The sequence below is a fragment of the Pristiophorus japonicus genome, chromosome 1 (genome assembly GCF_044704955.1).
Source record: "Pristiophorus japonicus isolate sPriJap1 chromosome 1, sPriJap1.hap1, whole genome shotgun sequence".
Taxonomy (NCBI): Eukaryota; Metazoa; Chordata; class Chondrichthyes; family Pristiophoridae; genus Pristiophorus; species Pristiophorus japonicus.
Genome location: NC_091977.1, coordinates 64,312,664 through 64,339,262, shown reverse-complemented (window position 1 = coordinate 64,339,262; position 26,599 = coordinate 64,312,664). Strand labels below are relative to the sequence as shown.

At 45.3% G+C, this 26,599-nt stretch overlaps 1 protein-coding gene across 1 annotated transcript in view; it reads left to right on the top strand.

Annotated features, from left to right (window-relative positions):
* kcmf1 (potassium channel modulatory factor 1) overlaps positions 1–26,599 on the top strand; it is a 138,545-nt gene that overhangs the window by 11,361 nt on the left and 100,585 nt on the right. Inside the window, exon 2 of the mRNA XM_070880336.1 lies at positions 15,132–15,299. Coding sequence (XP_070736437.1) covers positions 15,132–15,299 — 168 coding nt within the window. The remainder of the gene's footprint in view (positions 1–15,131; positions 15,300–26,599) is intronic.

Here is a 26,599-nt window from a genome sequence, read left to right as displayed (position 1 = left end):
GGGGAGGAGGAGGGAGGAGGAGGAGGAGGGAGGGCGGGGAGGGGAGGAAGGGGAGCTGGGAGGGAAGGACAGGCAGAGAGGGGAGGAAGGGGAGCTGGGAGGGAAGGGAGAAGAGAGGCGGGAGGGAGAGGGGGAAGAAGAGAGGTGGAGGAGAGGGGGGAGGGAGGTGGAAGGGAGGGGGAAGAAGAGAGGTGGAGGAGAGGGGGGAGGGAGGTGGAAGGGAGGGGGGAGGGAGGTGGAGGAGAGGGGGGAGGGAGGTGAGAGGGAGGTGGAGGAGAGGGGGGAGGGAGGTGGAGGAGAGGGGGGAGGGAGGTGGAGGAGAGGGGGGAGGGAGGTGGAGAGCTGGAGCGGGCCTGAACGGGGGGTGGGGCATAGCAGGAGCTGAAGATAAGAAGAGGAGGAGGAGGAGGAGGAAGGCCCGAGTCCGATCCTCGTCGCCCTAGTGACCGCATTCGTCCAGGGCTAGGGGCGGCGTGCTTCCATGCACCCTCGGCAGCCTGCATGTGTAGAGGTCCTGGCACTGTTTTCAGTGCCGGGGCCTGGCTCCGCCCCTCACAGCTTGTGCTGCGTTGCGCCAAGGGTCCGCAACGTTCCAGCAGCGGGGAGAATACAGAGGTAAGTTTTAGGCACGGTTTTTGTTCTAAAACGGAGTTGTGCCGTTCTAAGCGTGGGGGAAAACTTGGGCCCTATGTTCCTAGTTTAACTTTCATTGAATTAGATGGTGCAGACGATATGCATCCTAATTTAAAGCACATCATAGAAAAATATCTGGTAGACAGGGATGTAGAACAGTGCTCATATACAAGCTGTAAACCCTTCTTGATTCTATTGATGTTATAACAGTCATACACTAATAAGCTGTTTATATGAAAAACTTGATTTAGAAATCACTAAACTGTCTGAATTCCTAATATGTTATGTGGTATGTTGCTCGCAATTTTGTTCAGTATACCAGTTATTCAAGATATTATTCAAGTATCTTGCTGACCCTGTCATTATGGGTGAAATTTAATGATCACAGAAGGTCTACTCAAAACCTCTGCTGTCAAGCTACTTTTGAATAGGTAAAACCGAACAGGATGTGACTAAACAGACATCTCCCTTTATTACATTTAGGATTATGGAGCACTTCAGTAAATTGTACTTCACTTCCGATTTAAGATCTGCTCTTGCACTTATTTTTTTTAACTTCAGCCCATTACGAAATAATGCTGAGAAGGACAGGGTTAATTTTAGCATCAGTTATCACTATAAAGGTTGGCCTTATGGAGAGAATTGTTGAGACCACGGGGACATGCGAAGGGGAAGTTCTGTGTTTGATGAGGCTCATAAAGACATTTTCACAAATATTCTCAATGAAGCTTGCAGTCTGGGACACCTTTGAACAATTTCCTCTAGACTGTTCGAGCACGGCATAGGGAGATAGCTGAGTAAGTTGCCTGCTCGTGAGCTGCCATGAGATGGCTCATTATGTGGAGGGACTGTTGAGAAATTTTTTTTAAAAAGAGGGAAATATTTAAAAAATCAGTGTTGAGTATCTTTCAGGTCAGCAGTGTGCATTGCAGTTTTGTTACTTTTGAGCCAGACCATTTATGTTGCTTTTCCATTATTTCAAAAGTACCTTTCCTTGATCAGAAACACTCTCCTGGATTAAGCACATTTGCTAATCAACTGTACTTTTCTGGGGTTTGCCACAATCTTTGTGAACAGAAGAAATTTTGTTGGTCGGGTCTGGAAAATTAAGAGTTCCTTTAGCCATTGAGGTAGGCCTTTACTCCAGTTTTGTTTGTTCTCATTCTCCACTATTTCTACATACAGATGTAGTGGGAGAGGCCACCCATCCAACACAGGGCCCTGAAGATTATCCTGAAAAGTTCAATAATTCAGGAAGAGGGGATATACCTGGTACAGACTCCAAATGAAAATCAATAGCTGGATGTTTGAGTTCATGGCTTCTGTCTTGCCACTGTGCTTAATCCTCGGAAATGTTTATTTTGATGACTTCTGCCAATTTCAGCATGCCGTATTTTTTTTGGAATATTGGTGTACTTCTGGCAAGTAGTGGTTTTTACAAAAAATGACTTGCATTTTTAAAAGAATATAATCTCAATTGATTCTCATTCTTTTGAAAGTGGAATTCCTCTTTGTGCTTATTGTGTTCTTGTGTTTAGTTCATCACTTTAAAAGATAAAACTAACAGCAATCTGCCGTGCTGTATTACATTTCCAATGTGTCGGGAACAGGAGAAACTGTTGAATTGCCTAAGCATCATTTCAGAGTACAAATGATTGATTTAAGTTTTGTTTGAGATGAAGCTTTCTATTGTTGAAGGGGCAGGATGAGGTGATAATGATAGTTATTTACATTACACAAAGGAGAAGAGTTTTTAGTGAGGGTGAAACAAACCAAAATACTCACGTTTTAAAGTGGCAGGTAAATAGTATTCTAAATGTACCTGAGAAACTTAAGTGAGCCTTGATATATTCCTCCAGTAAATTTGCTGTATTTTAGCCGTGGGCAGGTTGCTATCCCTTTAGGCTGGAATGGAGCTGAGGAAAACAAGACCCCAGGTCATGGGCAGGCTGAGCAATGCCATGGGAGAGCTAATCAATTTTATATGTAAACTTTTTTTTGCCATTATTAAGGAAGATGCACGAGGCAGATATATATGTAAATAGGTTCAACTACTTTTTTTCTGTGGAAAATATTTCCATGCTGAAAATATATCTGCATTCATGAGCCTTTTTTCGACATTGCAGTTCTCTTATTCAGGAACTGAAGCCTGATATTTCAGCAGCTTGAGGAATCCGATGCATTGACACTCCCAATTATTTTAATAGTTAAACTAATTTTTCCCTTACAGTTTACATAAAAAAATTATTTTTCATGCTTGTCAAACTTTTTGAAGTTGCTTTCTGTTTCTCCTGGGAATGAGGTCTGTCTGAATCCAATTGCAGAAAATAATCGATTTAAGTTAAATTTCTTTGGGCCTGGTATCCATTCCTTAAGTACTGTTTGTGGCAACAATGGAGATGGTTGAGGGAAAGCTACGGTAAGCAAGACATGTTTGCCACTTTAGCTGCTGATCACTCACTTGAAACCAGTGTGTGACATACAACACCATGTTCCTTTTGTATGTACATATTAAGTTGCAGGTCTTGATCTGGGACATTTGCATGACATTGTGACTTGTGCAATTTTAGCACCTTAGTTTATTGCAAAGCTGCTGTCTTGATGTAATAGAGATAATATTTTAGGTTTTTGAGTGTCACCATCTGATCCTTTTAAGATCAGTAACAAAATTATCTCTAGCATCCTTTTGTTGGGAGTATTACTGTTTCAATAAGTGCTGTTAACATCAAGGAAACTGTCTGTTTGATATTATAGGCCTCACCAGTGTGAGAGGCCTGAATTAATATCAGATAGAATTATTAATCATATTAGTTCAACTGTGTATGAGAATGCAGCTCGCTCTCCCTGCACGTTTCTCACTGTTTAAATACTTTTTCAAGCAGTTGGCCACAATTTTTTAAACTGTTTTAAAAGACTTTCTTGTGATTCAGTGCATTATGTTAAGTAGTGATTTCTTACTGAAGACTGCAAATTGCACACTCGATATTTGTACGTCTGATAAGTCTACTGTTTCAGAGCTCCAGAGGTCATCAAGGTCAAGTGGTCGTATGGTTGCCGAGCTTATTCTTAGCTAGATGTGAACATTCTGCAGATTTACAACAAATGACAATTCAAAACATTAGCGCGTGCTGCATAATGAAGTGTGAAGGACAGCTTCTGGTTTATAAACCACTGGTTCAACAGTATTACAGGGGTTGTTTGTTTTATTGAGATTTCTGTGAGCCAGAGCAAAATTGTTGTCGGGAACTAGGAATTTTTAAAATATTTGATTTCTACAATCGGGTTTCTTAGGAAGTCCCTTGGAGTCGAGGATGACTTGCTTCCATACTAAAAATGACTTCTCGTGGCTGTATGCGGAACCTACAGTCTCAATCGGGGGTGGGGCAGATAGTGGTTGAAGGAACGGGTGGGTGGGGTGCTTGGTTTGCCGTGCGCTCCTTCCGCTGTTTACGCCAAGAGTAAGCTGAAGCCAAGCGAAGAGACTCGAGATGTTAAGAATGTAAGGAATAGGAGCAGGAGTAGGCCATTTGGCCTCTCGAGAATGTTCCGCCATTCAATAACATCATGGCTGATCTGATCATGGACTCAGCTCCACTTCCCTGCCCGCTCCCCATAACCTTTGACTCCCTTATTGCTCAAACATCTGTCTATCTCCGCCTTGAATATATTCAATGACCCAGCCTCCACAATCTCTGGGGCAGAGAATTCCATGGATTTACAATCCTCAGAAGAAATTTCTTCTCATCTCAGTTTTAAATGGACATCCCCTTATTCTATGTCCCCTAGTTTTAGTTTCCCCAATGAGTGGAAATATCCTCTCTGCACTCGCCTTGTTGAGCCCCCTCATTATCTTACAAGTTTCAATAAGATCACCTCTCATTCTTCTGAACAATGTCTATAGGCTCAACCTATCCTCATGTCACCCCCTCATCTCTGGAATCAACTGAGTGAACCTTCTCTGAACAGCCTCCAATGCAAGTATAATCCTTCCTTAAATACGGAGACCAAAACTGTACACAGTACTCCAGGTGTGGCCTCACCAATACCTTGCACAGTTGTAGCAGGACTTCTCTGCTTATATACTCTATCCCCCTTGCAATAAAGGCCAACATTCCATTTGCCTTCCTGATTACTTGCTGTACCTGCATACTAACGTTTTGTGTTTCATGCACAAGGATCCCCAAGTCTCTCTGTACTGCAGCACTTTGCAATTTTTCTCCATTTAAATTATAATTTGCTTTTCTATTTATTTCTGCAGAAGTGGATAACCTCACATTTTCCCACATTATACTCCCAAATTTTTGGCCTCATTTAGCCTGTCTATATTCCTTTGCAGATTTTTTGTGTCCTCACAATTTTCTTTCCCACCTATCTTTGTATCATCAGCAAACTTGGCTGCATGACACTCTGTCCCTTCATCCAAGTCATAAAATAGATTGTAAATAGTTGCGGGCCCAGCATCGATCCCTGCGGCACTCCACTAGTCACTGCCAACCAGAAAATGACCCATTTATCCCAACTCTCTGTTTTCTATTAGTTAGCCAATTCTCTATCCATGCTAATATATTACCTCCAACTCCGTGAGCTTTTATCTTGTGCAGTAACCTCTTATGTAGCACCTTACCGAATGCCTTCTGGAAATCTAAATACACCACATCCACCGGTTCCCCCTTATCCACCCTGATCGTTACATCCTCAAACAACTCCAGCAAATTTGTCAAACATGATTTCCCTTTCATAAAACCATGCTGACTCTGCTTGATTGAATCATGCTTTTACAAATGTCCTGCTTCCTTAATAATGGACTCAGCATTTTCCCAATGACAGATGTTAGGCTAACTGGTCTATAATTTCCTGCTTTTTGTCTGCCTCTTTTTTTAAATAGGGGTGTTTCATTTGTGATTTTCTAATCCGCTGGGACCGCCCCAGAATCCAGGGAATTTTGGTAGATTATAACCAATGCATCCACTATCTCTTACAGCCCCTAGGATGTAAGCCATCAGGTCCAGAGGACTTGTCCACCTTTAGTCTCATTATTTTACCTAGTACTACTTCATTAGTGATAGTGATTGTATTAAGTTCCTTCCTCCCTATAGCCCCTTGATTATCCACTATTGGGATGTTTTTAGTATTTCTAACGTGAAGACCGATACAAAATATTTCTTCAACGTCTCTGCCATTTCCCTGTTCTCCATTATTAATTCCCCGGTCTCATCCTCCAGGGGACCAACATTTACTTTAGCCACTCTTTTCCTTTTTATGTACCTGTAGAAACTCTTACTATCTTTTTATATTTCGTGTTAGTTTACTTTCATAATCTATTTTCCCTCTCAATCATTTTTTTTAGTCGTTCTCTGCTGGCTTTTAAAAATTTCCCAATCCACTGGCCTCCCACTAGACTTGGCCACATTGTATGCCTTTGTTTTCAATTTGAGAACGCTGACGTTGCGCCTACCCTGCCAATGGATTTGCAGGATCTTGCAGAGGCAGCGTTGGTACTTCTCCAGTGCTTTGAGGTGCCTGCTGAACTTGATCCATGTCTCTGAAGCATATAGGAGGGTGGGTATCACTACTGCTCTGTAGACCATGCAGTGGTGCCGGGTTTGAGGTCCTGGTCTTCAAACACTGTTCCTCAGGCGACCGAAGACTGCACTGACACACTGAAGGTGGTGTTGGACTTCGTCATCGATGTCTGTCTGTCCTTATTGACAGTAGTCTCCCGAGGTATTGAAAATGGTCCACGTTGTCCAAGGCCTCGTCGTGGATTTTGATTATCAGGGCCAGTACTGTGTGGCGAAGGCAGGTTGGTAGAGAACCTTTGTCTTACGGATGTTTAGTGTAAGGCCCATGCTCTCGTACGCTTCGGTGAAGGTGTTGACGATGGTTTGGAATTCGACCTTCGAGTGTGCACAGACGCAAGCACTGTCTGCGTACTGTAATTCAATGACAGAGGATGGGACTACCTTGGATCTGGTCTGGAGGCAGTGGATGTTGAACAGTTCCCCGTTCTGTAGATTAGCTCCACTCATTGAGGGTGAGATGGAGCATTGCAGCAACGAAGATAGAGAAGAGCATTGGTGCAATGACACAGCCTTGCTTGACCCTGGTCTGAACGTGAATTAGGCCTGTGGTGGATCCGTTGGTCAGGATCATGGCTTGCATGTCGTCGTGAAGCAGATGAAGGATGGTGACAAACTTTTGGGCAGCCGAATTTGAGGAGGACGCTCCATAATCCCTCACGGTTGGCAATGTCGAAGGCCTTTGTAAGGTCAAAAAAGACCATGTACAGGGCGTTGGTGCTGTTCCCTGCATTTCTCTAGGATTTGCCGCGCAGTGAAGATCATGTCCATTATGCCCCTTAGTGGATGGAATCCGCATTGCGACTCAGGGAGGAGCTGTTCAGCCACAGGGAGAAATCAATTGAGGAAGATTCTTGCGATGACTTTCCCTGTGAAAGACAGCAGGGAAATTCCTCTCTAGTTACCGCAATCTGATTTGCCACCTTTCCTGAAGATGGTCACGATTATCACGTCTCTCAGATCCTCTCGCATGCTCTCCTCCTTCCAGATGAGATTGTGTATTTGTGCTAAAAGCGTTTCTCCGCCATGTTTTAGTGCTTTGGCGGTGATTCCATCGGCTCCTGAGGTCTTGTCGCTTTTCAGTTGACGGATGGCCTTTTCTACCATATGCTGGGCTGGGGTTGTGCTGAGATGCACGGGTAGCATGCTGCGGAATGGAGTCAAGGACACTCACGTTGAAGACAGAATCTCGGTTGAGGAGATCTATGAAGTGCTCCTTCCAGTGAGCACTGACTGCCTCACTGTCCTTGATGAGTACACCTCCATTCTTGTCCAGCAGTGGAGTAAGGCCTTCGGTGCTTGGGTCGTAGGTGGTCTTGACTGCGTTAAAGAATTCGCGCATGTCGTGGTTGTCGGCTAGTTGCTGAATCTCCTGCGCTTTCTCCACCCAGCATCTGTTCTTTAGGTCCCGAGTTTTTTGTTGGATCTCGGCCTTCAGGCGACTGCAGAGCTGCTTTCTTGCTCTTGAGTTGTGTAACTGTTTCCAGTCCAAGAATGCCTTGCGCTTGCGGCTTATTAGTTCTTGGATCTCTGATTTCTACAGTGTACAAGTTGTTCAACAGTTTTTGATTACTAGAAGGCCATTTGCCCAGAATCAAAATGTCCTTTACTGGTAGTTTACTACAATTTGTTGATCATGTATAGTTTATGCAATTTGATATCTTGAAAGCCAATAAAACACACGCGTTGCACCGACTTCTAGGAGATAACTAGTGTATTTGAAGAAATTGCTACAAATTGTAGCAATGTAAGCATGGCTCTTTTTCAGTCTTACTTTACTGCTATATCAAGGAAAGTTGAATAACGTTGCACAGGTTGCCCTTTTTTCATGAGATGCAAGTGTTCATAGAATCATAGTAAGTTATGGCACAGAAGGAGGCCATTTGCCCCCTCGTGTGTGTGCCGGCCTAAAAAGAGCTATCCAGCTTGATTAACTTTCCAGCTCTTGGTCCGTAGCCCTGTAGATTACGGCACTTCAAGTGCATATCCAAGTACTTTTTAAATGCAGTGAAGGTTTCTGCCTCTACCACCTTTCAGGCAGTGCGTTTCAGACCTCCACCGCCCTCCAAGAAAGAAGTTCTCCTCAACTCCCCTATAATTCTTCTACCAATTACTTCACCATGGTTATTGACCTCTTTGCTAAGGGAAATATGTCCTTCCTATCCACTCTATCTAGGCCCCTCATAATTTTATACACCCTCATTAAGTCTCCCCTGAGCTTCCTCTGTTCCAAAGAAAACAACCCCAGCCTATCCAATCTTTCCTCATAGCTTAAAATTCTCCAGTCCTGGCAACATCCTCAAATCGCCTTTGGGTACTTCTCCAGCGCAATCACATCTTTCCTGTAGCGTAGTGACTAGAACTGTTATGCAGTCGTTTAGCTGTAACCTAACTAATGTTTCATACAGTTCAAGCATAACCTCCCTGCTCTTGTATTCTGTGCCTCGACTAAGAAAGGAAAGTATTCTGCATGCATGCTTAACCACCTTATTTACCTGCCTTGCTACCTTCAGAGATTTGTGGACATGCATTCCAAGGCCCCTCTGTTCCTCTTCAGTATAATATTAGGCAGTCCCTCGTATCGAGGATGACCCGCTTCCACACCAAAAAGGGATGAGTTCACGGGTGTTTCAGTGAGGGACCTGACATTCTAGGTCCCGAACTATATACTGAAGGGTGGAAGATGCCTGTGCATGGATTCTTTGAACGTGGGGTGGCTGTTGCACACCAGCCACCACACGGGCTTGACAGAGCGAGGTCTTGATCCAGTGGCAAGGATTACCCAAGACGACTGGAGACCAAACTCTGCTGCACAGACCTAGTGCGCACACATGCTCCTACTATACATAGATCGCAGTGTGGGCTGGCCCGTGCTACCCCTGGGGCCCTCTCCTCTCCTGGGCTCCGATCACGACGCTCCTAGGCCCCGATCTCTCTCTGCTCCTCGGCCCCGATCAAAAATAGAGCAGTCAGAAACAGGACATCAATTAGTGTCCTCTTATCTTGGAGTCATCCGACCTGCTGAAACACCAACGAGTTCACAAGTGACTGCAGGGTTTGGATTCTGCTGTTATTGCTGCTGTTATTCACATCCTAATGAACTGTGTTCATTCTGTTAGTTGGTGTTTGTTTCTGCTGATAACCCTTCAACTAGGCTGGAGTTTAATATTTTGATATTTCAAGTAACAGTTCTCAGTAGAGTAACATTTAATGTGTATTCCCATGCCTTGTTAACCCTCCCCAAATGCATTACCTCACACTTCTCCAGATTGAATTCCCTTTGCCACTTTTCTGCCCAACTGACCAGTGCATTGATATCTTCCTGCAGTCTGCAGCTTTCTTCCTCACTATGAATCAAATGGCCAATTTTGTATCATCTGTAAACTTCTTAAGCACGCCCCCTACAGTGAAGTCTAAATCATGCCACGAAAAGCAAGGGACCTAGTACAGAGCCTTGCAGAATCCCACTGGTAACAGCCTTCCAGTCACAAAAATACCCATCAACCATTACCCTTTGCTTCCTGCCACTGAGCCAATTTTAGATCCAACTTTCCCTTGGATCCCACGTGCGTTTACTTTTCTGACCAGTCTGCCTTATGAAAAGCCTTGCTAAAATCCAAATACACTACATCAAACGCACTACCCTCATCGACCCTCGTTGTTACCTCCTCCAGAAATTCAATCAAGTTAGTCAGACACAACCTAACATATCCGTGCTGACTGTCCTTGATTAATCTGTGCCTTTCTAAATGATGATTAATGCTGTCCCTCAGAATATTTTCCAATACTTTTCTCACCACAGAGGTTAGGCTGACTGGCCTATAATTACTCGGTCTATATCCCTGTCTCCCTTTTTAAGCAATTGTATAGCCTGAGCAGTCCATCGGCACCACACCATTGGAAAATGATGGTCAGAACCTCCGCTATTGCCTTCCTTGCTTCTCTTAACAGCCTGGAATACATTTCATCCGGGCCTACCTACTTTCAAAGATGCTAAATCCCTTAATACTTCCTCTCTCTCTATGTTTATCTCATCTAATATTTCACACTCCTCATTCACTGTTTCTCTCCACAGGTGCTCCTGACCTGCTGAGTATTTCCAACATCTTCTGTGTGTATTATGCCTTATTCACTCGACTCCTTGTATTGAAGTATATACAGGTGCAACTTCCCGAATCAAGAACTCTGAAAACCGGACATTTTTGTCCGAAAACCGGACATTTTTGAGGCAAAACCCAAAGTCCGGCACAGATTTGATCAAGGATTCCAGATTTCAGACAAGAATACCAAGTCTGGAAACCTCGACCGAATCCTTGCCGGATTTCGGACCTTGCCGTTCAAAACCTGGCACTGATTCGGTCAAGGATTCTGGATTTCAGACTATTGATTTTCTTGTCTTAAATCTGGAAGAACCCCAAAACTGGAACAGATTCGGTCTTGAGGATTCTGGATTTCGAACGTTGTACCTGTACTATTAAAGCCCTGCCAAACTCCCTTGTGTCTATTCTCCAGCTTTTGTTTCCTCTGCCTTCAAAACTCACTTACTAATTTTCTGCCTTCCATTTACAGCTTTGCTTCTCTCCCTTCTGAATCTACGCTCAGGTTCCCATCTCCCTGCCAAGCTAGTTTAAACCCTCACCAACAGCACGAGCAAATCTCCCCCCTGAGGATACTGGTCCCAGCTCTGTTGAAGTGCAACCCATCCAGCTTGTAAAGATCTCAACTCCCCCAGAACTGGTCCCAGTGCCTCAGGAATTGAAAGACCTCCTGCACCATCTCTCCAGCCACACATCACCTGCTTAAAAAAAAATTGTTCCGGGATGTGGGCATCACTGGCAAGGCCAGCATTTATTGCCCATCCCTAATTGTCCTTGAGAAGCTGGTGGTGAGTTGCTGCCTTGAACCGCTGCAGTCCTTGTGGTGAAGGTACTCCCACGGCGCTATTGGGGAGGGTGTTCCAGGATTTTGACCTAGCGACAATGAAGGAACAGCGATATATTTCCAAGTCAGGATGGTGTGTAACTTGGAGGAGAACTTGCAGGTGATGGTGTTCCCTTGCCCCTGCTTCTCTTGCCCTTCTAGGTGGTAGATGGGGTGCCAATCAAGCGGGCTGCTTTGTCCTGAGCTTCTTGAGTGTTGTTGGAGCTGCATTCATCCAGGCAAGTGGAGAGTATTGCATCACACTCCTAACTGGTACTTTATAGATGGTGGAAAGGCTTTAGGGAGTCACGAGGTGAGACACTCGCCACAGAATACCCAAGCTCTGACCTGCTCTCCTTGCCACAGCATTTATGTGGCTGGTCCAGTTAAGTTTCTGGTCAATGGTGACCCCCAGGATGTTGATGGTGGGGGATTCGGCGATGGTAATGCCATTGAACATCAAGGGGAGGTGGTTAGACACTCCCTTGTTGGAGATGGTCATTGCCTGCCACTTGTGTGGCATGAATGTTACTTGCTACTTATCAGCCCAAGCCTGAATGTCATCCAGGTCTTGCTGGCCCACAGCACCTCATGGATGCCCAGTTTTGAGTTGCTAGATCTGTTCTTAATCTGTCCCATTTAGCACAGTGGTAGTGCCACACAACACGATGGGAGGTGTCTTCAATGTGAAGATGGGTATGTGCAATGATCACTGTTACCAATGATGTTATGGACAGATGCATCTGCCAGGTAGATAGGTAGATTGGTGAGGATGAGGTTAAGTAAGTTTTTCTCTCGTGTTGCTTCTCTCACCACCTGCTGCAGGCCCAGTCTGCAGCTATGTTGTTCAGGGCTCGGTCGGTAGTGATACTACCAAGTCACTTTTGGTGATGGACATTGAAATCCCCCACTGAGAGTACATTTTGTGCCTTTGCTACTTTCAGTGCTTCTTCCAAGTGGTATTCAACATGGAGTACTGATACATCAGTTGAGGGAGGGTAGTAGCCAACAGGAGGTTTCCTTGCCTATGCTTGACTTGAAGCCATGAGACTTCATGGAGTCTGGAGTCAATGTTGAGGACTCCCAGGGCCATTCCCTCCCTCCCTCCCGTATACTACTGAGCCGCCAACCCTGGTGGGTCTGACCTGCCAGTGGAACAGGATATATCTTTCAGCCAATGTCCCAGACTCCTCCTCTACCATCCCTAGATATAATTCTGTGTCGGGCTGTTGCTTGTCTAGTCTGTGGGACAATTATGGCACGTCCCCAGATGTTCGTGAGGAGGACTTGCAGGGTCGAATGGGCTGGGTGTGCTGTTGTCATGTCCTTAGTCGATGTCGGGTAGTCTGTCCAGTTTTATTCTATTTGTTTCTTGTAATGTTTTGTTGCAACTGAGAGGCTTGCATTTCAGAGGGCATTTACGAGTCACCACATTGCTGTGGGTCTGGAGTCACATATAGTCCAGACCAGGTAAGGTCGGCAAATTTCCTTTCCTAAAGGACATTAGATGGGTTTTTATGACAATCCCATAGTTTTATGATTACCATTACTGACACTAGCTTTTTTATTCCAGATTTATTTAATTAACAATTTAAATTCCACAGCTACCTTGGTGGGAAATAAACTCAGGCCTCCAGATCATTAGTCCAGGCTTCTGGATTACTAGTCCCATAATTTAACCACGAAGCTACCATTCTCCTATTTCTATACTCTCTGGCATATGGCACCGGGAGTAATCTGGAGATTGCTACCTTTTGAGGTTCTGCTGATTGATCCCTTTCTTACCTCCCTAAAATCTGCCTGCAGGATGATCTCTCTCTCTCTACCTTTGTCATTGATACCGATATAGCTGTACACCCGCCCCGCTCAATTTCCTAGTCACTCAGTGATGTTCTTGATCCTGGCACCAGGAAGGCCACATACCATCCTGGAGTCACGTCTGAGGCTGAAGAAATGCCTGTTTGTTTCTCTAACTATTAAATCCCTTATCACTATTGCTTTCCTTATCTACCTCCTCACCCCTTGTACAGCTGAGCCACCCATGGTGCCATGGCCTAGGCTGTAACTGTACTCCCCAGAGGAACCATCGCCCTCATCAGTATTCAGAACAAAATGCACTCCGGGGACTTGTGCACTACTGGCCTGGTCCGACTTGACTGTCTGGCAGTCACCCATTTCCTCTCTGCCTGCAAACTCTAAGCTCCCGGGTGACCACCTTCTGAAATGTGCTATCCATGAAGGTCTCAACCACGTGGTTGCACTGCAGTGATGCCAGCTGCTGCTCAAGCAGTTCGGCAACCAGTTTTCATTCTTGCTGTTGAGTGTCTGCCTTCGCCATCTGCTCATTCTCATTTGACTTGTAACACAGTCTACTATCTATCCCACTCTACTTTCAGGGTAGGGAAATTTCATTTTTTTGCTAATTGTGCAATCGAGTGCTGAATTGTGTCTGGAATGGTAGCATTTTTAAAAATCATCTATGGGATAACTTTTTTGGTAGCCACCTATTATTACTGTATAGTGTCTATCATATCAGCCCTACATTATCTGCCTGTCTTGGCAATTGATAAATCCCTCCGACCCAATGTGTTGGGACATTTTCTGGTGACTTCAGATCGTGAACACAGAGTGATAAATAAGTCAGAGACACACACACACACACACACACACACACACACACACACACACAGGGAGTGGACTTTGATCAGGTCCAGCAAAGATTGCAAAGTCGGTCAGGCTTTAAACAGAAAGCTTCTAAAACGAGCTTTGTCCAGGATCCAAGGTTTTAACATGCAAGAGGGTTGAACGGAGATATTTTATTGAAGTCACATAAAATGACCTGTTGATGTGGGAAAGCGTAGTGTATTCGTTATTTTGAAGTATTATATTTAGACAAGCTTTACTGCTGGCAAATGTGGTTATGACTGCTGCTCTATGTTTACTCACTGTGAAACAAAGCAGCTTAACTATTTCTACCTCCCTCCACTTAACCAAATTATTTTTCTCAGTCTGCCTTCAAAGAGATTGAAGATATATGTGCAAGCGACCTGAATATCCAGTTGCGATCACAAGGGGATACTGTTATTAGACCCCTGGGTTACGCAATCGTATATTGTTAGATATTGGACAGTACAGATATACACTAAACGTAAAAGGCTCAGACCAGTAACAGGAGTGACCCCGTACCTGAGAATATCTAAGCCAAGACCCTAAACTTGTAACAGCTGTGCAAAAGATAAGATTGTGACATTTTGGCAATGTTATTTAATAACTTGCAATATTGGAACCATTTATGTGTCTCGAAGGCCCTGTATTTGTACTGCCCAACTTTATGAAGATAGAACTTAGTCTTTTATGACCAGAGAAATTGCTAATTGCAATTTTTTCCGCTTGCAGCTCATGCCATTAGCAAGATTTTAAAAAGTCACATGTTTATCAATTTTCTCTTCTGCAGATAGTTATTTATATATACTGAAGAATTAAGACTGCAACACTCTGTTGGCCTTGCACTGACACTTTGTACACTATGGCAGTTTACCATTGAAGGAATTAGATATAAAATGTGCAAACCAACATTCTCAAAGTTTTGAGTGTTGGTATTAAGTTTATAGTTATTGAGTGAGTTTTACTACAAGTTGAAAATCAATAAATCCAATTGAGAATACGCAACATAGCATTATGTATTGCCCTCAATACAGTTTTCTCTACTAATATCCTAATTTGAATAATAAATGTTTTTTTTTTAAAGCTATATGTGAAGACTTTCATATTCTCTCAGATGTTCCTTAAAAATTAAAATGGCTGGAGTAAATCTGAGCTATTGCAGAGCAAAAGTAATCTTTTTGGGCATTTGTCTTTAAGTGGGTTTTGTGAGCTACGTGATGCTAGTCACTTGTGTCTAAACCCACTCCTATACATTTTCTGTTCAAACTGATTAGAAGACCTCTTAGGAAAACATACTAAGCATTAATGTTTCCTCTGGTTCCTCCTTGTTTCTAGGTGTCAGCTGTGATGCATGTTTAAAAGGAAATTTTCGAGGTCGCAGATATAAGTGCTTAATTTGTTACGACTACGACCTCTGTGCATCTTGTTATGAAAGTGGGGCCACTACTACAAGGCACACAACTGATCATCCAATGCAGTGCATATTAACAAGAGTAGATTTTGGTAAGTATTTTTAAATTCTGTTGCATTTCATTTCTTATATAATGTGAGTAAAAGTGCACTGTTTTGAAAGGCGGAGTGGAAACTTTATAATTGAGTAACTTGGAGAGCTTGTTTTAATAAAGTGCATATAGATGTTTTGCATTTTATAGGGTTTCCATTGTGATAAGCCAGTTAATTCTGTTTCCTTGCACCTTTTCTAGCTGCCAGTAAAATGTTAAGATTTACAATCCCATATTTTGGCATCTTGATAGTTGGCCTTAACTTTAGCAGCCTGTGTACATACAAATGACAGCCGTTTGTAGTGAACTTGGCATCACACAAACCTGTTTTGTCCCCGGGAGCCTTAGCATCAAAATTCTTTATAATGTTTTATAAGTTCTATGTGACATGTTGGCTAGTTTTCACATACAGGTTGAACCTCCCTTATCTGGAACCCTCAGGACTGGATAAGGGATTTTTCCGGACGAGGGGTGATCACGTTAAATTCGATGGTAGAGATACTGAGCAAGGGGATATCGGGGCTGGCTGGTTTGGGGCTGGGAATGCATCAGAGAGATCATGGGGGGGTGGGGAGGGTGGATTGCGGGGTCAGGTCAGCGATTGCAGGAGTCAGCAGCGAGGAAGGACTTCAATTTGTTCATGTCGGAGTTCTGCGCATGCGCCACCAGATGGCCGGGAATGGTTCTGGACGAGGGAGTTCTGGATAAGGGAGGTTCTACCTGTACATGTCTCATAGAATTTGCATATAGGTAGTCCGGACCAAATGTATAATTAGGTAAAGCAGGGTTAGTAGTGGACAGTTATTGAATTGGACTAAGGAGGGGAGGAAGACAGATGGGTGGAGGGCATGAGGTCAATTGAGAAGAGGGAAGGAAAGTAAGAGTGGGAAGGGAGTTGGGGCGATTGGGTCCAATCAACGAAGTGATGCTCAATGGGATTGGGGTGGGAGTGGAAGATGCGCATAGGTGAAGAGGCTGGATTTTTACTTGATCGGGCTGGGTGTTTGTGATTTTGCTTGGGTGGGGGAGAGGTATATGCATTTTGAGTGGTTACTGCTTAGCTGGGGGTGGATGAGGGGTGGTTCTTGTTTATCGGGGAGATGGAGGGGTAAGTTCTTGCTCATCACAGATGGTTTATGTGGTTATGTTGCTGCCTCCTGCACACTTCACTTGTATGGTTAGCGTACTGTTATTTTAGAGTCGGTAGCAATGCTTGTGCAACAAATGTCCTTGCTGGCTAATTTTTTATTGCGCTCCTCTAGATCCTGTCTTCCGTGGAAGTTTTTCACTTCCTGGTTTGCCGCTCTTGCCTTCATTATGGGGTAGTGGGGAGAGGCATCAGGGTTGATGGCTGCCGTTCGTGTTCAGTGATAGGGTAGAGGTTGGTTGCAATTTGCAGTCAGCAGCATTGGAGGGGGACATGTTATTTTGTGAATAGAGTTTACTGGGGTTGCTGTAAATGATTAGTCATGTGGGGTGGAGTGGGGGGGGCGGGGAGGTGGGGTGGTTTGTGGCTTGCTTTAGCCAGTCATTTTGCTTTGCTGTTGTTTCTGCACTATCTTTACTGCTTCCAAGCTTAGAGACTTCTGGTAGCTATTTTTTTGTGCATTGTTCCATTATTTATCTACAACGCAGTTTCATAGGAACTCTGTATTCTTTTCTGGTTCACTCTGTTCATTTACATTTTTCATTTAAAGTGTTCCCTTTTATAAACATGCTCCAGTGCGTGACTGCCATAACGGCATTCTCAGGTAATCCGATAGGTTAAAAGAAATCTGAGCACAAATGTTGATTGATAGCAGTATCTGCTCCAATTAACTGATCCGTAGAAACCACTATTTCTCAGTTTAAAGGGAATTTCTGAGTTTTATTCAGGGCTGTGTTTGGGCTGTCACGTAACAATCTGTCATGTAATGTTACATTTACAGTGCTACTTATTGGTGGAGTACCTTTGGAGTCTTGAAACCACTCACTTTTAAAAATATAATGGATTTAACTGTAACAATTTAAATTTGAACTCTTGAAGGTTGAATCTATATTGCCTTTAACAAAACTGAGTGACTAGGCGCAGAAGCGGGAGTTAGGACAAATAGTTATCAACTCCGCACCGCCCCCCCCCCCCCCCCCCCCCCCAGCGCAATTTACACGAATCCTTTTCTGCGCCTAGAAACATAGAAAATAGTTGCAGGAGCAGGCCATTCGGCCCTTCGAGCCTGCACCATCATTCAGTATGATCATGGCTGATCATACATTTCAGTACCCCATTCCTGCTTTCTCGCCATACCCCTTGATCCCTTCAGCCGTGAGGGCCACATATAACTTCCTTTTGAATATATCTAACGAACTGGCCCTCTGTGGTAGAGAATTCCACATGCCCACAACTCTTGAGTACAGAAGTTTCTCCTCATCTTGGTCCTAAATGGCTTACCCCTTATCCTTAGACTGTGACCCTGGTTCTGGACTTCCCCAATATCAGGAGCGTTCTTCCTGCATCTAACCTGTCCAATCCCGTCAGAATTTTATATGTTTCTATGAGATCCCCTCTCATTCTACTAAATTCCATTGAATACAAGCCGAGTTGATCCAGTCTTTCTTCATATGTCAGTCCTGTCATCCCGGAATCAATTTGGTGAACCTTTGCTGCACTCGCTCATTAGCAAGAATGTCCTTCCTCAGATTAGACCAAAACTGTATACAATATTCAAGGTGTGGCCTTACCAAGGCCCTGTACAACTGCAGTAAGACCTCCCTGCTCCTATACTCGAATCCTCTCGCTATGAAGGCCAAAATGCCATTTACCTTCTTCACCGCCTGCTGCACCTGTATGCCAACCTTCAATGACTGATGTACCATGACACCCAGGTCTTGTTGCACCTCTCCCTTTACCAATCTGTCACCATTCAGATAATAATCAGCCCTTCTGTTTTTACCACCATAGTGGATAACCTCACATTTATCCACATTATACCGCATCTGTCATGTATTTGCCCACTCACCTAACCTATCCAAGTCACCCTGCAGCCTCTTAGCATCCTCCTCACAGCTCACACTGCCACCCAGCTTAGTATCATCTGCAAACTTGGAGCTATTACATTCAATTGTCTAAATCATTAATGTATACTGTAAATAGCTGGGGTCCCAGCAATGAACCTTGCGATACTCCACTTGTTACTGCCTGCCATTCTGAAAAAGACCTGTTTATTCCTACTCTCTGCTTCCTGTCTGCCAACCAGTTCTCTATCCATGTCAGTACATTACCCCTAATACCATATGCTTTAATTTTGCACACTAATCTCTTGTGTGGGACCTTGTCAAAAGCCTTTTGAAAGTCCAAATACACCACATCCACTGGTCCCCCTTGTCCACTCTAGTAGTTACATCCTCAAAATTCTAGAAGATTTGTTGAGCATGATTTCCTTTTCATAAATCCATGCTGACTTGGACCGATTCTGTCACTGCTTTCCAAATGCGCTGCTGTTATTTCTTTAATAATTGATTCCAACATTTTCCCCACCACCGATGTTAGGCTAACCAGTGTATAATTCCCCATTTTCTCTCCCTCCTTTTTTAAAAAGTGGGGTTATATTAGCTACCCCTCCAGTCCATAGGAACTGATCCAGAGTTGTAAAACGATCACCAATGCATCCACTATTTCTAGGGCCACTTCCTTAAGTACTCTGGGATGCAGCCTATCAGGCCCTGGGGATTTATCGGCCTTCAATCCCACCCTAACACAATTTGATGACCAATAAGGATTTCCTTTAGTTCTTCCTTTTCGCTAGACCCTCGTTCCTTTTCCGTGCCCCCCCCCCCCCCCCCCGCCACGCAATTTACACTAATCCTTTTCTGCACATGCGTTCTCCTTTCCGCCCCACCCACCGGACGCCTGATCCGGAACTGGTATCGATCACCACGTTGCAGCCCTGAGCCTCAGTGGCAGTTTGAGTGAAGTGTGTGGACGGCGGGGAGAGAGAGAGAAGCCGGTCGGCGGGGGGAGAGAGAAACAGGGCGAAAGAGAAGCTGGTCGGCTAGAAGCAGTTCATTTGAGTGAAGAGTCAAGCGGCGTCACAGGGTGGAGAGAGAGCGAGCTTGGGGGTGGGGGCAGAGAGGGAGCTTGGAGACTAGGGGGAGAGAGAGCTTGTGGGGTGGGGGTGGTGGGAAGGAGAGAGAGAGACAGCGAGCTTGGGGGATGGTGGGAGGGAGAGAAAAGAGAGACTGGGGGGGGAGAGAGAGAGAGAGAGAGCTTGTGGGGGGATCAGAGGGGAAAGAGGGAACTCCGGGAAGACGGATCACATTCTTCAAACCCCCTGGTGCGTGCAAGCTCGGTGCGTGTGTTACAAGGGACATCGTTGGGAAGGATGAAATCCAGAAGTCATGAAACTGTCACTATTCACTTCATACCCAATATACCTGTTCACAATCCGCACACAATGCCCCATCTATGGCGGGGGGTGGTAAGGGACTTCGGCTGGGGGAGGGATGCAGTTGCGCTGGGGTAAGGGACTTCGGTTGGAACTTGGTGGCTTTTGGGGAGATCTATCCTCTGTGGATTCTGAAGTTAAAATGGATCGAATTACAAATTGGAAAGTCAGTTAGAACTTGGGCTGGCCGGTTCCAGTTACACATTCCAGAAAAACTTCAGGGTGTGGCTTATGCTCCAAGGGGACCAATCAGAGAAATGGCTGCCTTTCAGTTCGTACAAGTAGACACATCCTTAACAAAAGTGCCTCTTCATAGAGGCAAGCTCATGGTAAATTGCAAATAACAGTGAAAGGATGTTCAGAGCAGCGGTGAGATCTAACTCCTAGCAAACATGTTAGAAGTTTTGCGACCCTCGTTTCAATCGATGCAGACTTACTGGGTTTATTGATGCCAACTCCCAACATTACTTCAGAACCAAGAGAGGATTTAAGGTATAATGGTGCTGTTATGAACACTTATTCAAACCAAGTCTAAATGAGCAATGTTATCAGATTTTAAGCTTCACCAGTCTCTCATCAAATATCTCTTAATAATTTCCATGTTCAAAAAAGATTAATTTGTACAATTTAAGAATTATTTGTTGCTTTTTAAAAGAAAATTGTTCTCTGGTCATGGGCAGAGTTTGCATTTTATTGTCCATTACTAATTACCCTGAGAATGTGCTGGTTAGTCGTTGTATCCTTGAACAACTGCAGTCCGTGTGGTGATATTGTGAGGTAGGGGGATGATGAAGGAACAGCGATATCTGTCAAAGACAGGATGGTGTGTGATTTACATAGTTACATAGGGCCCAAGTTTCCACATGATTTGCGCCTGATTTTTAGGAGCAACTGGTGGAGAACGGACTATCTTAGAAATCGCAATTCTCCACATTTTTTTTTCTGCAGTTCTAGTCAGGTAGAACAGTTCCACTTTGGAACAGAATTTTTTCTTCAAAAGGGGGCGTGTCCGGCCACTGACGCCTGATTTGAAAGTTTCCACAGTGAAAACGTACTCCAAACTAACTTAGAATGGAGCAAGTGAAGATTTTTGTAGAACTGAAAAAACCTGTTCTACACATTAAAAAATCAGGCGCAGGTTACAAATTAGGCGTCCAGAACGAGGTGGGGGGGAAGGGAAGGGAAGTCATTAAATTCTACAATAAATCCTTATTTATACTTATACAAATATTATACAAATGAATCCAATCTGAATAAAAATTTATAAGCAAAGAAAAGATTAAATGAACCATCTTCCTACCTGTGTGAAAGTGCTTCAGCCAGGGAGAATGCTGCAGCAAGCCTCACAAAATGAGGCAGCCTTTCCCGAACGCGGTGGGGTGGGGGGGGGGGGGGGCGGGGGAAGCCATTCCAAGCGGGCGGGAGGGAGGGAACCGACCGAACGGGGGGGAGGGGGGGAGCGCGGAAGGAAGGAAGCCGTTCCAGAAGACTGGAGGGAGGGAACCGACCAACCGAACGCAGGGGAGGAAGCCGTTCCAGATGGCGGAGGGGGGGAGTGCAGGACCGACAGACCGAACACAGCGGGGGGGGGAGGAAGCTGTTCCAGACGGTGGGAGGGCGGGAGGGAAGGAGACAGAAGGCTGCAGGAAGCCTCAGCAATTGAGGAGCCATTTCCCGATGGCAAAAGGGGGAGGTCGTCGGGAAACGGCTACCTCAACTTTCTGAGGCTTCCTGCAGCCTTCTCAGTGCTGATGTGCTGATGGCAATGTGCTTTTATTAAAAAATGTTCAAAAACTAAACAGCTACAAAGAACTACAAAAATGGCCGAGTGCCAATGTTTCCTTCACACTGCGCGTGCGCGAACGCTCCAACGCGCAGCGTTGCCGACAGGAAAAAGCTAATTTAAATAGTACCCGCCCCCTCCCACTTACAAAATCGGCGCGAGTGTAGGCTCCACCCCCCTGGGCGCCGCGCCAAATAGACAAGGAGCTGCAGGGCGCTCCAGAATCGCGAGTTTTTTTTCCGGCGCCGTTTTAGGCGCGAAAAACGGGCGCCCAGCTCGGAGGGGCGCCCGTTTTTTATCATGTGGAAACTTGGGCCCATAGAGTCTACAGCACAGAAACACAGAAATAGGCCATTTGGCCCAACTGGTCTATGTTGGTGTTTATGTTCCACATGAGCCACCTCTTCACCTAACCCCATCAACATACCCTTCTATACCTTATTCCCTCATTGCTTATCTAGTTTTCCCTTAAAATGCATTGCCTCAAATACTCCTTGTAGGAGCGCGTTCCACATTCTTACCACTCTGGGTAAAGAAGTTTCTCCTGAATTCACTATTAGATTTATTAGTGACATCTTATATTTACGGCCTCTAGATTTGGTCATCCCCACAACTGGAAACATTTTCTTCACGTCTACCTGATCACACCCTTTCATTACCTTAAAGACCTCTGTCAGGTCACCTCTCAGCCTTCTCATTTCTCATTGTCAGACTGCTTGTCCGACAGGATGAGCATAAATTTTCTCCAATTGAATATTGGGGAGACCGAAGCCATTGTTTTCGGTCCCTGTCTCAAACTCTGTTCCCTAGCCACTGACTCCATCCCTCTCCCCAACTTCTGTCTGAGTCTGAACCAGACTGTTCGCAACCTTGGTGTCATATTTGACCCCGAAATGAGCTTTCGACCCCATATCCGCAGCATAACTAAGACTGCCTATTTCCACCTCTGTAACATCGCCCATCTCAGCCCTTGCCTCAGCTCACCTGCTGCTGAAGCCCTCATCCATGCCTTTGTTACCTCTAGACTTGACTATTCCAATACACTCCTGGCTGGCCTCTCACATTCTACTCTACGTAAACTAGAGGTGATCCAAAACTCGGCTGCCCGTGTCCCAACCCCTCTGCTCGCTGACCTACATTGGCTTCCGGTTGAGCAATGCCTCGATTTCAAAATTCTCATCTTTATTTTCAAATCCATTCATGGCCTCGGCTCCTCTAATCTCCTCCAGTCTCACAACCCCCTGAGATGTCTGCACTCCTCGAATTCTGGCCTCTTGAGCATCCCTGATTATAATCGCTCAACCATTGGTGGCCGTGCCTTCTGTTGCCTAGGCCCCAAGCTCTGGAACTCCCTGCCTAAACCTCTCTCCCTCTCTACCTCTCTTTCCTCCTTCAAGATGCCCTTTAAAACCTACCTCTTTGACCAAGCTTTTGGTCACCAGCGCTAATTTCTACTTATGTGGCTCAGTGTCAAATTTTCTATCTCATAATACTCCTGTGAAGCCCCTTGGGATGTTTCACTCATCATAGGCAGTCCCTCGGAATCGAGGAAGACTTGCTTCCACTCTTAGCATGAGTTCTTGGGTGGCTGTATAGTCCAATACGAGAACCACAGTCTCTGTCACAAGTGGGACAGATAGTCGTTGAGGGAAAGGGTAGGCAGGGAGCCTGGTTTGCCACACACTCCTGCCTGCGCTTGATTTCTGCATGCTCTCGGCGATGATACTCGAAGCTTAGTGCCCTCCCAAATGTACTTCCTCCACTTAGGGCGGTCTATGGCCAAGGACTCCTAGGTGTCAGTGGGGATGTTGCACTTTATCAGGGAGGCTTTTAAGGATGTCCTTGTAACGTTTCCTCTGCCTGCCTTTGGCTCGTTTGCCGTGGCTGAGTTCCGAATAGAGCGCTTGCTTTGGGAGTCTCGTGTGTGGCATGCGAACTATGTGGCCTGCCCAGTGGAGCAGATAAAGTGCGGTCAGTGCTTCAATGCTGGGGATGTTGGCCTGGTCGAGGACGCCAATGTTTGTGCGTCTGTCCTCCAAGGAGATTTGCAGGATCTTGCGGAGACATTCGCTGATGGTATTTCTCCAGCGAGGTGTCTACTGTACATGGTCCACGTCTCTGAGCCATACAGGAGGGCGGGTATCACTACATAAAGGTATAAATACAAGTTGTTGTTAAAGAGTCCCAGACTGTTCAGTCTTTCCTTACAGTTATAACACCTCAGTTCTGTTATCATCCTTAGATCTTTTTTGAACCTTCACCAATGCCTCTGTATCTTTTTTATAATACGGAGCGCAGAACTGTGCACAGTACTCCCAAATGTGGTCTAACCGAGGTTCCATACAATTTTAACAACTTCTGCTTTTCAATTCTATCCCTCCAGAAATGAACCCCAGTACTTGGTTTGAATTTTTAAGGCCTTATTAACCTGCATTGCTACTTTTAGTGATTTGTTTATCTGTACCCTTGGCTCCTCCTCCCCCTCCCCTTTCCCCTCCCTCCCCCCCCCGACTTTTATTATCCAAGCAGTATATGACCTCCTTATTTTTACTATCAAAATGCACACAGCACACTTGTCTTTCTTGAAATTCATTTGCCAATTAAATGTTTGGAGGAGAACTTGCAGGTTCTGTATTCTTGTAATGTTGCCACTCTTGTCCTGCTCAGTGATGAAGGTTGTTGAAAGGTTGATGCTGTTAAAGTAAGCTTGGTAAATTGCTGCAGTACATCCTATGGATAGTATTTACCTGCAGCCACAGTGCTCCTGTGGTGGAGGGGTGTATATTGAGTGCTTATCACCTTAGTGCTGTGACAACATTTAACCAAGTTTCTAATCACCAAATTTAACAGTAGCTATTTCATTGTAAGCATATCTTCTCTCTGAAAATGGTGAATTAGAAATGGTAGTTACCTGACTGAGTTCAGAAACATTGAAATGCTGGTTGGACAGCTTTCTTAGAATGCTTACAATTCTATTGCTAAACAAGCCATGATGATCCTAAAACTGTCTTGTCCTAATAATCATCCGAAGGTGCCTCCCTCAAGTGCTGTGGCTGAAATGTGGAATTTCCTGCAGCGACTGCTGAAGTCCAAAAGTCTTGTTTACAATGACGTTCTCCAGAGGAGATTAAAATTATGGCTGGACAAAGGAAAGTTGAGGCAGGTGAAATGCAGCTTTAAACTTCAATTTTCATCTTTGGGCCCCAGTTAAAAATGTCCGCAGATTCCTTTTTTATCCCGACTTCAAACTTGAGATGGGTATCTCAGCTGTAGGACATTGGGGGCTGCCAAGCATTTAAAACATTGTTAATTCTGTATTTCAGTTTAGCCAGCACATTGATTTCCTCAGCTCTGCCACTCAGAATGGGTGCAAATGGTAGATTTTAAATCAGAAAAACTTGTTGGTGAGCTACTTCACAGTGGGGAAAAATTGATAGATGTGTGTGCTTGGGCTGTTTTTTATGTACCTATTAGTATTGTCAGAGGTCTGAAAGTTGAGCCTGGTTTGGGAAGATGCAAAGAGGTGGTAATGGAGTGAATAGGCTTCACTGACCGGGGACAGACGGATGGGCGACCCATCCTAAATTGCTCCAGGTCGGGAGCGGTGGGAACAGGTTTCTGCTCCCACCCCGTCGAGCGTGTGCTGACCCCCTTCTGACCAGCGGCGACCCCTTATCAGACCCCTGTGGGAAATTGCCCCGCGGGAGCAGTGGTCCGCTGACGGCCTTCCCCTGTGGGAAGTGGTGTGTCCATGGCGGCGCGTCAGCCTTAAATGGGAAGGTGTGCTGCCATGGTCGCCATCTTATTTTAATTGTCGGCCGACTGCCAGGTCAGCCCGACAATGGTGCCCGCGGGTTCGGTCAGGCCACCAACAGGCAGCCCGGCACCCCCTCTTGGTACCGTCCGCTGGCCAGGCCAAAACCCTCTCTGGTGGCCCTGTGTTTGCCACAAAAGTAGCTGCAGAGTTCCCCTTTAACTGAAGGGGAGGGACATTGTGGCGCGGCAAGTACGCATCGCGCTGACGTCATCAGCGCGGAGCTGATAACTCGGAGTGACGGCCACTCCGACCCACCGGCACTTCCGCCCCGCTGACGACAGCAATATCGCTCCAACCGGAAAAGAAAATCAACGAACACCTGAAAATCGCCAGATTCTCCGCCCCAAAACATCTTTAACGGTAGGTGCTCCCCATTTAGGGCGGAGGGCAATTTCGGCTCCTAAGTGCCATAGAACTTTACAGCACACCAGCAGGCCATTCGGCCCATTGTGCCTTTGCTGGCTCTTTGAAAGCTATCCACTCAGTCCAACTTCCCTGAACTTTCCACATAGGCTTGCAATTTTTTCCCCTTTAACTATGGCCCAGAATTTGCAGTCATCGGCGAAGCAAAGGCGCTCGCCGCTGTCCCAAACAACGCTGCCTACAGAGATATTGTGATCTCTGACGAGAGGTTTGTCTTTTTCGACGTTCAGTGCTCTAAAATGGGAATTCCCTTGTGCGATGCTGCGATGATGTCAACAAGCTGTCTAAGCAGCCAATCACGTTGCCAAAGAAACTGCTTTTAATGGACTTTTAAAAAATGTTACGGAGAGCAAAACAAAGATTGGAGTTCTCACATGGGGATCAGGTAGAACTTGAAATATCATGAACAATCAAAGTTTAAAAAAAATTGTAATTTTTATCATCATAAAGAAATTTGAAACTCCACAATAGTTTTTCTGGGCCAGAACAGTCGTTTAGCAGTTAATACACCATTAGAGGGAGCAGCGTGCGGCTGCCCGGAAATCAGTGCGGTTCCGGCCTGCAAGACCATCGGCAGGTCGGGGCCATTAGAGGGAACAGCGGCGGTGGCATACCACTGCAGGGAGCAGTGTGTGCTGCTGCAGGAGGGTGATGGCCGACTGCAGTGCGGACAGGTACAGCAGGAGTGGCAAGAGTTCGTAGAGGCATGTGATCGGGGCCCAAAAGAGGCGAGGGCCCAGGGGCAGCACGGGCCAGCCCACACTGCATTATGTGTGCGCACTAGGTCCGTGCAGCAGAGCTGATCTCCAGTCGTCTTGGATAACCCTTGCCACTGGACCAAGACCTGGCTCTGTCAA